Below are 13,573 nucleotides of genomic sequence, written 5' to 3' on the forward strand. Positions count from 1 at the left end.
AAGATTGAGAGCCAGGGAATGGCAGTCAAAAGAGCAGGGTTACCTTGAAGAGAGCAGATGTCATGACCTTAGGCTATGAAAACTAAGCTTTAGTTCTCAAGTTTCTAATAAAAGGCTTACTAGATACTTCAGTTAGTCAGTAAATGCTTGTTGAGAGTTTGAACAACTAAACATCAGCAGATAATAGCAGGGGCAGTTTGGTTTTTAAAATACTCTTCCTCACCTTTACCTCCTAATAGAATCCTCTGTTTTCTTCAAAGCTCAACTCAAGGGGAATGTTATTCTGTTTTCCCCTCTTTCCTTTTCCCTTCCTGAGTCTCCCCTTCCCACAAATCATGTTATTTACTCTTTATTTCTTCCAATGGAATGTAAGTAAACCTTGAAAAGGCAGAAGCTGTTTTATTTTTGCCCCAATGCTTCTTACATAGTAGGTTTGTTGAATGAATGAACAACAATTTCAGAACTACATCAGATGCAGAGAAATGGGATGAGATCAGGGACAAACTTTGTAAATCTTTAGTTTGCATTGTTAAGGGAATCTTCCTTCTTCCTTTATCTCTAATTTAGGCCGCACCTAAGGGTCTGACCTTCCTCCTGATTTGGATTTCATTGCATTCTGGTGGGGCAGCCAGGGAGCACTGGCTCCAGGGAGCATTGCCCCCCCCCCCAAAAAAAGAGACCCCCCCTCCCCAAAAGGCAAAAATCTCCAGTTGTGGGACTTGGGTCACTCCCAGGTCACCCCCCCCACACACACACACACACACTCTGAGGGAGAATTTAAGGAGATGGAGGAAGGGCCTCCATCCCTTTGACCTTCCATAATCCTGTTGAAAATCCTGGTCAGCTGGCCTGACCAGTTCAATCAGCAACCCACATGGTCTATCCTTTAAACTCTTCTTAACTTTTTTTTTTATCACTTTCCTTATGTGTTGTAACTTCTTTTTGTTATAAATTAATGAAAGAAAAACCTGCTAGAGTGAGAGAAAATTGTAGATTTTATTCCTGAACCTTGCAAGATATGGGTTCCTCACCTAACATGAAGCACGAGTGGTAATTTATAGTCTTCAGAAACTCTTTCCCCTCCCTCTTGGGGTTTCATAGGCTCTCAGAATTTGAGTTACAATCTGAGAGGTCTGCCCATCCCATGACATGCCCCCTAATATGATTCCCCCCGACATGACATGCTGATGAACCCCAATCATCACAGGGGGTGTGTGGGTTAATATTGCACAAAACTTGAATGGTCTTAAACTGGTTTGGGGATTTCCATCTCTGGAATGGGATTAGGGAAACTCTCCCAGTTTTGTGTTTAGCTGGGCCATTCCCCCCCTTGTAATGGATTCCCTAGGGGCCCCCTCCACACCCTGTGAAGATCAACACCCTACTTTCCTCACATTTTAATAAATCTTTATCTTCTTTCTAAAACCTACATTCCCGAGTCTGAGTTGTGATTCATCAGGGAGTAGTTATGGAACTCAAGAAACAATCAGCTGTTACACATCTAAATGCTCATTGTGAAATAAAAATTGAATAAGTTATAGGAAAATACTAGCTCCTCATTATGTCCACACATCTTCTTGAGGACATGTGATCATCTTTCCCTATTACATCCTGTTAGTTGAAGGGCAATTAGGTGGTGCAGTGGATAGAACACTGCCCTTGGAGTCAGGAGAATCTGAGTTTAAATATGATCTCAGACACTTAATAATTACCTAACTATGTGACCTTGGACAAGTCACTTACCCCACTGCCTTGCAAGGAAAAAAGTTACCCTGAGTTTGATTTTAATAAAAGACAAAAAGAGGGTAACAGACATGTGTTTATTGTCCATGTATGCCTGCAGTCAATCATGCATGAAAGGAAACTCAGTAGAACTGAATTCACAAAGACTTTTTAAGGAAGCATAATTATACATAGGCACAGTCAGAAGATAGGGTCTTCAGTTAGATGGTATTTTCATCCTTGTCCATCAAATAGATATGTTTTAAGTCACTTTCCATCCAGGGGTGGGATCCTTAAGAACTGCATGTCACAAAGCTGGCTAATTGTTGGGTGTATGGGGCTGGATATGGGCTTGGGTGCTCCTGGCTCCAGGGCTGGTGCTCCCTCCACTGCGCCACCTGGCCATACCTACAATTATTACTATTATATTTTTTAATTTTAATTTTTTTTCTCTCCCCTTTACTTTATCGCTCAAGTGAGTCTATATTTTTGGGGGGTAGGGGGTATTTTGTTTACTCTTAAACAAGAATATTTTATTAATGTAAAAAAATTGCATAAAATGAGAATAAATAAATATTAAATTTTAAAAAAAGAATTGCATTAAATTAACATGCCCTTCCTTACTCTGGACCCTGGGAGTTTATCAGATATATTAAAAAACCTTCAATGTAAAGAATAAAAGACTGCCTTCTATGGGGGGGGGTGGGGGGGAGGGAAACAAGATTAGGGGAAAAATGTAAAATTCAAAATAAATTTTAAAAATCTTTCATAAAAATAAAGACCTTCACAAAACCTAAATCTAGAGATACAGGAAGGCTAGTTTTCTCAAAGACTAGGTTTGACTTTACAATTGAGAAGGCTTACTAAAAAACTAGTTTCAGTCCTTACAATTTAATTTAATTTGATTACCTGGAAGTTTTCTTTAGTTTCTGTATATGTGTTCATATATGTATATGCATAAGTATGTATGTACATATTAAAAGATCAAAGTTCATTATTTACAAACCTGTACAAAGTCATAAGGCTGACCTTGGGTAATTTTTCTGAAGCTTAGTATCTGTTCCTATAGGAAGAAAAAAGACATTGCCCTAGGCATTATGAGGAAATAATCTATTCATAGATCACACACACACACACACACACATACCTACAGAGCTGCCACTGTGGGGGAGTATAAACCAATGGAGAATTAAGGAAACTACCCCCACCCCATGAAGATGGAGGTCTCATTCTATTTCTACCAGACTGCTAGGGAGTGAATCAGACCTGCAGTTGCAGGACTGTATAGAATGGAGGAGGGTAGGATTTTAGAGTTGGAATTAGCAAGCTCATTTAGTCTTCATTTTACGGATGAAGAAAATGGAACCTAAAGAGAGTAAGTAGATTGTCTATGCTAGTATTAAATATTAAGTAGTAGAGTCAGAATTTGAACACGGAACTCCCAACTCTAAATCCAGTTCATGCTTAAAACATAATATTAATGCCAGAGACTCATATAGTGATTATCATTATACAAACATATTCCTGCTTAAATCAGAAAACTAAATGTCCCTTCTTAAGTTCACACTCTTCCTTCACCCACAAATGCATTTTCTCTCCCAGTTTTCAGATTACTTTGCCTTTTCAAGGTTTTATTTGAAATTCATTTTTACCTAATTGCCCCTATAAAAATCTCTTAAAGATGGCTCATTTTATCATGAATACGAATGTAGGTTTGTGAAAGTTAGAACTTAAAGAGTGAAAATGTAGACAGGACTAAAGGGATCAAAGTGCAGATTCAGTGAAGGATGGTGTGTTGAATTGTCTGAAATAGAACTTGGATAAATTATCACCAAAAAGTCAAATGTGAGTGAATACCTTGCTTAAGTATGGAATGGATCAGAGGTATTGTTTATTATTTTTTTGGACTCTATTCACTCTTGTCTCCTTCTTTCCTTAAATCTTCTCCCTCCCCAACAAGCAACATCTAAACATTTGGTCCTGGGGACAATCCAAAATTAGCTGTTTTTTTTTTTCAACCAAAGCAACCTGTACAAATTGTTTGTTAAGGTATTATATGGTCCCCTGCATCAGTGGATATGTATCTAAATCAAAGATATAATAAATCTTTTGAAGCATTGTTATATAATTTGAACTATAATGTGCTTGGCTGCTGTAATGAGAACATAAGCTCTACTCCCTTGATATCTACTTAATTGATCCTGGCAAACCCCTATCAAAGGAGGACAATTGCTACATCTGTCCGCTTACTACCAACCACAAACAAATTGATATATAGAAGAAAAAAGTGATGGGTTTGAAATCAGAGGTAGGTTTGAATCTAGACTCTGACATTTACTACTTCCTTCAAATCATCAGTTAATCTCTGTTTTTCAGTTTCCTCAACCATAAAATGATAGATCCCTTCTCTCTCTCAATCTCTGACCCTATCTTCCATGGCAAATGATTATAGTTTAAAACACTAGAAAGTATTGATACTGTGTGATAAAAATACACTAAACAAAATCTTCAGGGACTGATCTGAGCAAAGTTTTATTTGCTTTTCTCAAGAGAAGGGCACACTCAAAGTCTCACAAAGGTAGTGAAGATCAAGGAGCTGCATCCGAGGTACAGGAAAGCAAAATTACATGATTTAACACTATTGCTATCCCCTCTCCCTAGTCCTTTCTGTTTCAACCCAACTGATTGAGTTTTCAGTTACAATCTTACACCAAAAAAAAAAAAATCTACCCAGTAACAAAGAGAAGAATAGAATGGTTTCCTCTATCTAAATGAAATAATGTCTGAATATGCAAGACTTCTAAGAAAAATCTACTATCCTTCTATTCAGTACTTATCAAATAAGAGGAGGCTTATGATCTTCTTTGGAATGTAATTTTTTCCATGGGAATAGTCTATTATTCTCCCAGTTAGTAAAAATAGTTTTATCATAAGATAGGTGGCTAACTTAAAATGAAAGACCTTCCTAGGAGTAGTCCAAGAATAATGGTCTGTTCTTTGTCTTAATATTTCTTAACCCTGAGAGGACTTCACTAGGAATATTAACCCTAAGAAAGTTTTATTGGGAATATTCCACTCAATATATGTAAATACTTAGTCCAGGGTGATTAAAATGACTTTTTATTAAGATATCTTAACATAAGGACCACTTCTCTCTTAAGAAAAGAAGCCCCTCCCACCCCATGGGCCAGTCTCCACCCCCCCACCCCCCCAATCCTGGAAACGCTAAATCTTATATGCCCTTTGAAAGATTTGTTCCTCCCCCCCTTCATGACAATCTTTGACTGGGGTCACAATCTAATTGATACATTCACCCCCCATACATTTTCTCTGCCCTGCTCCTTATAGTAATGAACACAGGGGAGGGAATAGTAATCTCCTTGAGTATGTGCAAAGACAGTTTCTAGGTTAAGTCTGAAGTAGAGGCAGATCTGAACTAATCTCAGGTTTTGATGGTTTTGATCAGGTTGAGGCTGTCTTTTGTTTCACTCACATACCTACCCATAGGCACCAATACAGGCAGACCCCAGTCTTTGTAATGTAAACTAATAATCTCCCTTCACATTCTTGTGGAAGTCAAATACACCCACATATTCCTCACTTACATTTTTTTTTAAAAATAACATCATTATAATAATAATAAACAATTAAAATAATAATGAAATAAGCAAAAAACATCTTCCAGAAGACCAGATTAGAACACCCAAAGATCCTGATTATAGAAATCATAAGAAAAGAAAATTAGTTTCCTTTTAATGTTATCAAATTTTATTTCCTATTTATTTTTCTCCCCAATCCCCTGAGAGACAGTATAAATTCTAAAAAAAAAAAAAAAATAGGAAGGAACCAATCAGTGTGGACAAGATTCTTGGACCTTGTTAGCAAAAGTATCTCTCTTTTACTATTAAGTTTATGGTCTGCTTTCTGTGAAGGCACAAATCTGTCAAGACTGAAATAATGAGAAAGGTTCTATTAACTCCTCCCTGGACTTAAGCCTGCCATGCTCCTCCCTCTTCTCCTTCCCAGGGGACCCCCCCCTTTTTTTTTCTTTTTTTGTGTCTTATATAAGACCTGCCTCCCATGGGGAAAGGGAAGTGAACTGGGACAAATATTCACTTCAACCCAGAGACTGAACAAAAATCAAGGGTAAGTAAAAGTACTGGATATTCTCTGAGGGCTCAAGAAATATCAGGGATGGAATGTACCAGGAAAGAACTGAATAGGAAGTTTAATGTTGAACAAAAGAGAGGAAAGAAAAGGAAGGAAGTAATCTATTGAAAGCAGATCTTCAGGAGTGGGGAAGGGGAGCAATCATCTTTAGGGGGCTGTAACTTTCTTTGGAAGCTAGTGGAATTGATTCATGTTTCCTGGTGACCAGAACTAGTTTCAATGATCTAGAATAATTGAGATATGTCAGGCTCTTTCATGGCATTTAGATACTGTGATCTGACCTATAGAATATGTACATTCAAAAGGAGAAATAGCATTATACATTGGAGAGGAAACTAGATTGAGAGTTTCAAGTTCTACCACTAACACATGCTGACTGTGGGACTCAGAGAGAGTTAACTTAATCTCTCTGTGCCCAAGGAAGCTGCTTGGTAGAGGGAATTTCTGGGATTTTCTTACACCAAGGGAATCTTGGATTGTATAAAAGGGTACAAGCTTCTATTACACACCAAACATACACACACACACACACATTCATGCACACACTCTCATACTCACTTACTCCAAATGGATTCATAGGATCACAGAGCTAGAAGGGACTATAGAATTCATATAGCCCAACCCCTTCCTTTTATTATCAACTTCTTATAAGTAAACTTATTCTTGTTGAATATATGTATCACATATATATATATATTCAGTATGTACACATATACATATGTACTTATTAAATTGGGTTCCACTATAGCAAACAATTATGTTTGGGGGCAATTTATCAGGGTTAGTGAAACAAGTTTTAGGGAGAGAAGAGTATGATAGGGGTTGTCTTTCAAGCATTGGGATTCACACACTGACTTTTGGGATCAGAGACTATCTTAGAGATCCATCTAGCCCAGTCCCCTCATTTTACATATAAGTAAACTAACCTTCTTTTCTTACTAGTTGGTAATTGGGGCTGTTCTTCAGGGAAAAGGTTAGGATAGAGTTAGTTAGCCAGGAGAATTGGAGTGAGGTTGGAATATGGGACTGGGATTTTCATTCCAAAGTGAAAAATTCTTCCTCATCATTTCCCTTTTTCCTGAGTAGACTCCTGTTGAAGTCACTATGGCTCAGATGAGTTCCCACATGATACTTCTCCTACTGGGGTTGCTCCTCTTGGGGCTGGTCCAACAATCAGCTGGCAAAGAGTCCCCTGCAGAGAAGTTTCAGCGGCAGCACATGGATTCAGGGAACTTGATCAGCGATGACAACAACTACTGCAACCGCATGATGAAGGCCAGGAACATGACTCAAGGGAGATGCAAGCCTGTCAATACTTTCATACATGAGCCTAAAGAATTAGTTGATGCTGTTTGCCAGGAGCCTAACATCACCTGCAAGAATGGGCAACACAATTGTCATGAGAGTAGTTTGCCTATGACCCTCACCCACTGTAGCCAGACTGGAGCCTCCAAATACCCCAACTGCCAGTATCGGGCTTCCTATCTTACCAAACGTATCATTGTGGCCTGCGAAGGGAAAGTCTATGTGCCTGTGCATTTTGATGCTTATGTGTAGAATGGGGGGGGGGGTTGATTCCGGAGAAAAGGGAATCCTTCCTTGCCATAATTTACATCATTGCCATCACTATTTCTTCCTCCCTGACAAAGTGTCTGAAATAGCAACTTCTTCTTGAACTTCCTACCACTGATACATAAGTTTCTTCAAGCCTTTCCTCTCTGGGACCAGACTGTGAGTGGGTATTGCTGAAAGATCCCTTCCATTTTAGGGATATGTTTCACTGGTGTGTTCAGGGAAAAGTACAATGAGAGTGTCCCATATGTTATACCCTTCCACTGCTATTCTCAATAAAGCATATCTGATCCTAGGTGAGGTTGCTAAAGCTGTGTCTATGTCATACTTATTTTTTAAAAATTCCTCTAAGGGATGAAAACTAGAGCTTTCATTGCATGTTGTGACCAGTTGTCCATAAATCTAAAGCCAAAAGAGACTTCAGAAGATATTTAGTCTAATCTTGCTATTTTACAGATAAGGGCAATGGGGGGAAGGGCAAGTGTGTTGCCAAAGTAATATAGGTTATAAGCAGTAGAGATGGGATTTGAACTTGGGTCTTCTGACCACAGAGATGGTACCATTTCCACCACATGACATTTTCTCTCATATGGACAATTTGATTCATGATAATAGAGTTGTGGGGAGTTGAAATTTATTCTTGTGAATTTATTCCCAATTTAAGTCAATTGTTGATTGCTCCATTATCCAATAGCCTGGGGACTCTGACTCTACATTTGGGCTGAGGGAGGGACCATTATGTTCATAGGCATAATTTGGGATGGTTTGATTTCTGGAAGACCCTACAAGATAAAGGGTCTTTTGGTTTATGATTCTATAAGCTTCTAAACTGAAACAGCTCACCAAAGTTATAATGACCTCTTAAAAAAAAGTGATCTTAGCTGTCCGCTATTAGCAGTTATGTGTTGTTTCTTTGTTTGATACTATGTAACCTCAGAATGACCAGCTCCTTGCTCATGACTCATTTTAGTTTCTAGACTCTTGAATAATTCTCAGGGCACCAGACCCAGGGTTGTTGTCTCCACCTGTTCATTTTATTTAAATTGCAGTCTGGCTCTAAGTAAAGGCATGATGTAAGTACCTGAAAGAGTAGAAGAGTCTGATTCTCAAACCAGTCTGGCATTTGTTTGGACAACCTCCCTCAGTCAAAGAGGATACTAGGATGGGGAAGTTGTAGAGTGCTGGAAAATAGAGAAAAGATTTGTCTTTTTAAATTGATTCCTTTCATCCTTGGCAAGTGTTGTTAGACATTTTTGTATGACGTACCCTTTAATCAGTCTCTTTAAACTCATGAATTCCTTCTCAGAATAATGTTTTTAAATGCTTAAATGCACAAGATTATAAAATCACAATTAAATAAAGTTCACTGATCTCAGGTTAAGAACTCTTATACTTGAGAGCTTGGCTGGGTGTGGGACATCAAAATGAAATAATCTAGAAAATAAAAGGTAACAGTTAAATATCATAAATATGAAAAATATGTATTTTAAATATATCTTATAAATGGCTTGTAAATACTTAGGCTAAAATGATTAAAAATGGCTCTTATTAAGACATCTTAATAAAAGGAACATCTTTCTTTAAAGGAAAGAGGGACACCGAATCCTAAAAAATGCTAGGTCTTATATGCTCTTTGAAAAGCTTGTACCTCCACCTTTGTGCTAATCATTGTCTGGGGTCACAATCTGATTGATTCATTTGCTCATATGTTTCTTTTTTTTTTTTTTTTTGCAAGGCAAACGGGGTTAAGTGGCTTGCCCAAGGCCACACGCCGTGCCCATATGTTTCTACCCCCCCTGCCCCCCACACTCATTATATGAATGAGCACAGGGGAGGGAATAATAATTTCCTTGAACCTGTGCACACAGACCCTGGGTTAACTCAGAATTAGGTGGGACAGACTGAGGCTAAATCTTTTGTCTTACACTCACATATCTGCCAATAGGCTCCAAAACAGGTAGACCCTTATTTTTGTAATGTAAACTAACAGTCTCCCTTCACATTCTTGTGAACGTGAGTTTGAAACACCCCCATATTCCTCACGTGCCTGCATATGCACACACACACACACACATACATACACACATATAAATATGTATTATGGGGTCCTCTTCCTTGATCAATTTCACCTCACTGACTCTAATGCTACTGATTTCTCCCTCTTCAAGAAAGTTCTTGCTGCTAAATTAACCTTTTGTTGGTAAGTCCCCCTTGGAGTTTTAGCCATTCTATTTCTGCAGGGTTTAGGTTGGATTTGGGGTTTTGTATGTTAGCTCTTTCACCTTCCCTGTCAGTGAATGACTGCATTGCATTTGTGGTCAACTCCTTCTTGGGAATAAGTGAAAGGTGAGGAGAGATTCTGCAGGTGACAGAAAGCCTAGGAGGAGAGAACTTCTCAGATGGGGAGGAACATTAGAGAGAGAGAGAGAGAGAGAGAGAGAGAGAGAGAGAGAGAGAGAGAGAGAGAGAATTTAAGAGAGTTTGGGTAATTGGGTACAGGGGATATATTAATGACTAAATCTCAGGAAAACAAATTACTATCCAATAGAGTATGACTCAGGAAGAGTCATAGAAGATGGTACCTTCATTTAACTTTTTAAAAATGTACCACATGTGGGGCGGCTAGGTGGCGTAGTGGATAGAGCACTGGCTCTGGAGTCAGGAGTACCTGGGTTCAAATCCGGTCTCAGACACTTAATAATTACCTAGCTGTGTGGCCTTGGGCAAGCCACTTAACCCTGTTTGCCTTACAAAAACCTAAAAAAAATGTACCACATGAAACAATAGAACAAGGTTAAAAATAGATAGGGAAATACATATTTGAAGCAAATAAAATAGCTTCAAACTTGCTGCATAATATTCTTAGTTACTAAATGTATTATTAACTGAAGTCTAAGTACATAGTCTTAAATGAGATACTCATTTTCTAAGGGAGTAATAGTCATAGAACATGAAAATGCAATTTAAAAAACAAAATCACAAATGAGCAAGTTATTGGAAAATAGGCATCTTTCCCAAAGACACATATATTTTAGCAACTCTCAAGTATAAAGTAATATCTACTAAACTGGTATTCATATGCTGATAATGGAATTGCTACTTTTTGAACCTTTTTTTGAAGCCCATTCTAAAAACTGCCTTTAGAATATTGTATGCCTTGTGTAACTTCTGCATCTACTACTTTCCATTTCCAGTCCTTTCCTTTTGGATTCATTTGCAATGTTCCCACCCCTCCACCCCCCCACCCCCACCCCTTCTTCAGGTATTTAGTTTGTTCTGTCTCCTTTTACTTTTTTCCTTACAAACAGAAGATGTTGATACCATCATAGTGTTCTCTGAAAACAGAAAAGGCTCTGGTGACATCATCAATTTATAATTGTAGTTCACATTTTGATTCACTCTATGGTGAATCAGTTTTAAAGTGCTGCATAAACTGACACTTTCACTTTCACCCTTCTCTCTCTTTGGGGGATGAGAAGGGGAATACCAAAAAAGAAATATGTAGGCAAAGATGAGTCACAAAGTAGGGAAGACTTTGGAAAGACAAGGAACCTGTTGGAGGCCTATATCCTGGGAGTTTCTGGAATTAGGGAAACTTTTGTCATTTTTTTACCAGATTATTTTAGGATCAATAGACTACCCTATCTGAGCACAGTTTCATCATTAACTTTCTCCCTCCATAATTATTTCTGTGGTCTCTCCTCCATTCCTTAACCAAGTATAACTCCAGTACCTTTGCTCCTCTCAAACTAACATTACAAATCGTCTCCACCTTTTCCTAAGGCTCTTAGGTGATTATTTTACATATTCAGAAGCATTGCATATAATCACAACTAGTATTATTATTATTATTAGTAATAATAATATTTATTGTATTATTCATTTATTTATAATTATAATGCAACAATATATTATTATATTATATATTTAAATTATTAATAAAATTACTATATTACTATATTATTAATAAAATTACATATTAGTACTAAATTGCCTAGTAATATTGTCATAATTTAAAGCCTTATTTAAATTCCTAGAATGCATAAAGAAGGGCTAGAAAACTACTTCTAGGGGACCTTTTGGTTTTATTTATTAATTCAATAGATTTTTTTTTGCTTTTGATTTTATTAATTTCTCCTTTAATTTAAAATTTTTTAATTTGGTATTTAACTGGGGATTTTTAATTTTTTTCTTACTCTAATTTTTTTGTTTAGTTCATTTGTTTAGTTCATTTAGTTCTAATTTTTTTGTTTAGTTCATTTGTTTAGTTCATTTAGTTCTAATTTTTTTGTTTAGTTCATTTGTTTAGTTCATTTAGTTCATTTCACCAATTTATTCATGTAATCATTTAAAGCTATAACATATCCCCTGAGAGCCACTTTGAGTGAATCCCATAGGTTTTGGTATGTTGTTTCATTATTGTCATTATCTAGGATAAAATGGTTAATTCTTTCTATAATTTGTTTTTCGGTCCACTCATTTTTTAAAATGAGGTTATTCAGTTTCCAATTTGTTCTGGGTCTATATCTCCTTGGTCCAATATTGCATATGACTTTCATGGCGTTGTGATCTGAGAAAGATGTATTCACTATTTCTGCCTTTCTACAGTTGATCATTAGGTTTTTATGTCCTAGTACATGGTCAATTTTTGTATAAGTTCCATGTACTGCAGAGAAAAAGGTATATTCCTTTATATCCCCATTCAGTTTCCTCCATAAGTCTACCATATCTAATTTTTCTAACAATCTATTTACCTCCTTAACTTCTTTCTTGTTTATTTTATGATTTGATTTATCTAGATATGAGAGTGGGAAGTTGAGGTCTCCCACTAGTAGAGTTTTGGGGTCTATGTCTTCCTGTAGTTCTTTTCAGCTTCTCCTCTAAGCATTTGGATGCTGTCCCACTGGGTGCATATATATTCAGTATTGAAATAACTTTATTGTCTATGGTACCTTTTAGGAGGATAAAGTTTCCTTCCTTATCTCTTTTAACACTATCTATTTTTGCTGCTGCTTTCTCTGAGATAAGGATTGCTACCCCTGCTTTCTTTACTTCAGATGAAGCAAAATATATTTTGCTCCAACCTTTTACTTTTACTCTGTATGTATCTCTCTATTTCAAATGAGTTTCTTGTAAGAAGCATATTGTAGGATTCTGGTTTTTAATCCATTCTGCTATTTGCTTACATTTTAAGGGAGAGTTCATCCCATTCACATTCAAAGTTATGATTACTAATTCTTTATTGCCCTCTATGTTATCTTTCCTCTGTTTGTATTTTCCCCCCTTTCCCCCCTTATCCATATTCCCCAGTATTTTGTTTTTGAATACCACCCCTTTCAGTGTGTTTGCCCTCCTATATCACCCCCTCCCCTTCTTTCCCTTTTCCCTTTTCCCTTCCATTCCTTTTGTTAGTTCCCCTTTTTTCCCCACTCCCCCGCCTTTTCTCTGTCCCCTCTCCCCTTTACCCTTTTTAATACTTGAAAGGTTAGATGATTTTTAACTTAACTAAGTATGTTTAAGTTGACTTTAAGTCAAGTCTGATGAGAAGAAGATTCAGGTGTTTTTCCTCTCCTCCCTTCTTCCCCTCTATTATCATACATATTTTGTACCTCTTAGTGTAATGAGATTTACCCCATTCAGTCCCCTCCCTCCCTCCTCCTGTCTCCTTCCTGTCTCTCTTTTTAAGGAGGTAGTGTTTTTGAAATCATTCTATCTGAGTCATAGAAAATTCTGAGTATCTGTCACTTCTAGCTAACTATATTCTATCCAATAGAGTTAAAATTCTTGAGAGTTATTAGAGTCTTTCTCCCAAGTGGGGTTAAAGCCAGTTATATCCCATTGGATAGCAGTCTCATGGATAGATCATGAATGTCCATCATTTCTTGCTAAGTATATTCTCTCTGTTAGAGTTACAATTCTCAAGATTTCTGAGAATCTTTTCCCCCCATGCTGGGATACAGTCAGTTTCTACTTATTGGATAGCAGTTTTTTTTTCCTTTTACTGCCCCTACTGCCCCCCCCCCCACCTTTTAAACCTTTTCATGTGTCTCTTGAATCTCCTATTTGATGTCCAAATTTTCTATTTAGCTCTGGTCTTTTCATCAGGAAT

General features: G+C 37.2%; 1 protein-coding gene across 2 annotated transcripts; it reads left to right on the forward strand.

The window, feature by feature from the left end:
* Window positions 1–2,860: 2,860 nt before the first annotated feature.
* LOC141520143 (ribonuclease pancreatic-like) lies at window positions 2,861–7,774 on the forward strand. 2 transcript variants are annotated; one of them, XM_074231969.1, is made up of 3 exons: window positions 2,861–3,097; window positions 5,792–5,868; window positions 6,979–7,774. In XM_074231969.1, the coding sequence occupies exon 3, from the start codon at window positions 6,997–6,999 to the stop codon at window positions 7,447–7,449; it is 453 nt and encodes a 150-aa protein (XP_074088070.1). In that variant the 5' UTR covers window positions 2,861–3,097; window positions 5,792–5,868; window positions 6,979–6,996; the 3' UTR covers window positions 7,450–7,774. The 2 variants fall into 2 exon arrangements, with proteins under 2 accessions (XP_074088070.1, XP_074088071.1); XM_074231970.1 differs by lacking the exon at window positions 5,792–5,868.
* Window positions 7,775–13,573: the final 5,799 nt, after the last annotated feature.

Source organism: Macrotis lagotis, chromosome 4 (genome assembly GCF_037893015.1).
Source record: "Macrotis lagotis isolate mMagLag1 chromosome 4, bilby.v1.9.chrom.fasta, whole genome shotgun sequence".
NCBI lineage: Eukaryota > Metazoa > Chordata > Mammalia > Peramelemorphia > Peramelidae > Macrotis > Macrotis lagotis.